General features: G+C 41.1%; 1 protein-coding gene across 3 annotated transcripts in view; it reads right to left on the bottom strand.

Moving 5' to 3' along the window:
- Positions 1-2,411, bottom strand: part of UBXN2A (UBX domain protein 2A) — a 32,273-nt gene that overhangs the window by 7,908 nt on the left and 21,954 nt on the right. The window contains exon 5 of one of the 3 annotated variants that reach the window (XM_015407339.1): positions 514-651. The exons of 1 other annotated variant lie outside the window; for it this stretch is intronic. In XM_015407339.1, the coding sequence (XP_015262825.1) occupies positions 514-651 (138 nt within the window). The remainder of the gene's footprint in view (positions 1-513; positions 652-2,411) is intronic. One more of the 3 variants, XM_015407340.1, reaches the window with a different exon arrangement.

Here is a 2,411-nt window from a genome sequence, read left to right as displayed (position 1 = left end):
CAACAAATGGGCAGGTACCAGTCTCCATACTTGCCATCTGGGTGTAAAATGTACTGATTGACATATGATACTGTATCTTCTCTGCGGTGCTTTTACTACAAGTCTGTCGACTTGCACAGGCTGTTCTATGTAATGAAATCTGACTCGATTCTGTTTTCACATAATGTTTAAATGGGTGCATGCATTCAAGCTGCCCTTCTGTTGTCCCCTTGTTGAACATAATAGTTTATAATGATAATCGTTTATATGACTTGTAATACAAATGATAATAGTTATAGTTAAGTAGGATTTATTGTGTTAGCCATAGGCCATAACAAAATTACAAAACATGATAACAGTGTATAATAGGAATACAAATGATAATAGTAAGGTCAACATGGTTTATATGTTTGTAAACTGAAATTAAAAAAATTTAAATCTAGGCTCACTCACAGCTTTTAAGCTAGCAGCTCTTTTGATTAGAATTTTTGCTCACAAGACTACGCAGCTGAGGGGGATCATTGGACTGCTCACCTTCCTAACCTGTATCCTTGTCCAGTGAAAGCATGAAATACTGGCTTCTTCAACATATACACTTCATTTTTCTTATCATGCACTTTCACATCCACCTCTTCTTTATCACATATTTTCTGCAACTCAAGAGGTAGCTCTCTTTGAAAACAAAAATAGGCGGGGGGAAAGTTACTACGCAGATGGAAACAGGATGGCTGTTTCAGATTTCAAGACGAGATGAAATGCATACACTCAGTTAAAAGACGTACTGTTCCCGTATCATAATTAAAGCCAGAGTACAAACACACAGAAAGACTTTTGTTTCTAATTAAGCAAAGGCAGAATCACCAAAATGAAGCCCTCCACAAAAGCAGGATATCTATTGCAAATACACCTTAGGTCAAGGTTGGGCAACTCCAACACACATGGAGATCAGCCCCCAAGGCACTGTTCACTCCCAAGGTTTCTGGCCAAGGACAACACTGCTATCTCCCTGCTTCATGTAGGTTTGCCAGCACACCAATATATTCACAGTTAGATGTTGCAGATTTTTGGCCCTTAGGCCAAAAAGGATGTCTACCCCTGCCTTAGGTGAAAGAATGGGAATCTTTATTAACACTATTGGAATTTTGCAAATGAGCAATTATACCTTCAGTAGGAATGACCAACAGCAAATGTGTGTTAAAAGAGTGAGGTGAGAAAGTTCTAGAAGTTCTCAGCCTCACCTACCTCACAAAGTGCCTGTTGTGGGGAGAGGAAGGGAATGTGATTGTAAGCTACTTTGAGACTACTTAAAGTATAAAAAGTGGGGTATAAAAAACTTATTCTTATCTTCTATTACATGAATGGACTGAAACACAGCATATTGTGTGGAGTACAGAAGCTGGCCACAGTCTCCATGTTTTATGCTATATTCTTTTGTGTGTAGTGTGTTCCTTCACTCAAGAACATTCCTGAATAGAGGTTTGTGAACAGCTACCCTCTGCCTGGCCTGTCATTTCCTACCACCTCTGCCTCAGTCTTATTAGTATATAGTAATTGAAGCTTCAACCTGCCAAGTCTTATGACTTGCTACCATGAACCCAGAGTTGTTTTCTTCACAATGCAGTTTTCCTATTGTGATGCACCCCATTATAAGTGCTTTTGGCTCTGACCTGGATAGCCCAGGCAAACCTGATCTCATCAGCTCTCGGACGCTAAGCAGGGCCGACCCTGGCAAGTACTTGGAAGGGTGACCTCCAAGGAATACCAGAGGTGGGATGCAGAGGCAGGCAAATATCAAGCCACCTCTCTGAAAAACATCCAAGCCCCCAGTAGAGGTTTCCAGAAGTCACCATGACTTCCAGGCAAGCACACAAACACACACACTTAAATATTTTTTAAGTGGTTTTGCAGCACCAATGTGGCCAGCCTCACTTACAGCTAACTAATGACCAGCAGACCACTAATTGCCTAAACAGGCTAGGTGAATCATGGTATAGCAATAAGTGGAAAAAGCAACATGTGAAAAATCCTTACCCAGAGAACACTAGCCCTGTTCAGAAGTTGTTGTGAATGCATGTAAAATCCATGTACAGTATATACTTGATTCTTCTCTATACATGCATTGAGTAATCTCAGGTTGTGAAAAATCCTTACCCAGAGAACACTAGCCCTGTTCAGAAGTTGTTGTGAATGCATGTAAAATCCATGTACAGTATATACTTGATTCTTCTCTATACATGCATTGAGTAATCTCAGGTTACACTGAATGCATCTATTGTTGAACATGTGTCATTAAAGCGGGCCACGAAGGGTTTCGAGGTGCCTCAAGGGAGATTGTTAACAAGTCCCTCTTGGAGGGGCGGTTCCTTGAGGCACTCAAGGAAGCGATGGTCTGCCCTCTCCTGAAAAAACCAACTCTGGCCCCGGCTGAATTG

The sequence above is a fragment of the Gekko japonicus genome, unplaced genomic scaffold, assembly GCF_001447785.1.
Source record: "Gekko japonicus isolate JY-2015 unplaced genomic scaffold, Gekko_japonicus_V1.1 scaffold239, whole genome shotgun sequence".
Lineage (NCBI taxonomy): Eukaryota > Metazoa > Chordata > Lepidosauria > Squamata > Gekkonidae > Gekko > Gekko japonicus.
This window is presented reverse-complemented; position numbering and strand designations above follow the sequence as displayed.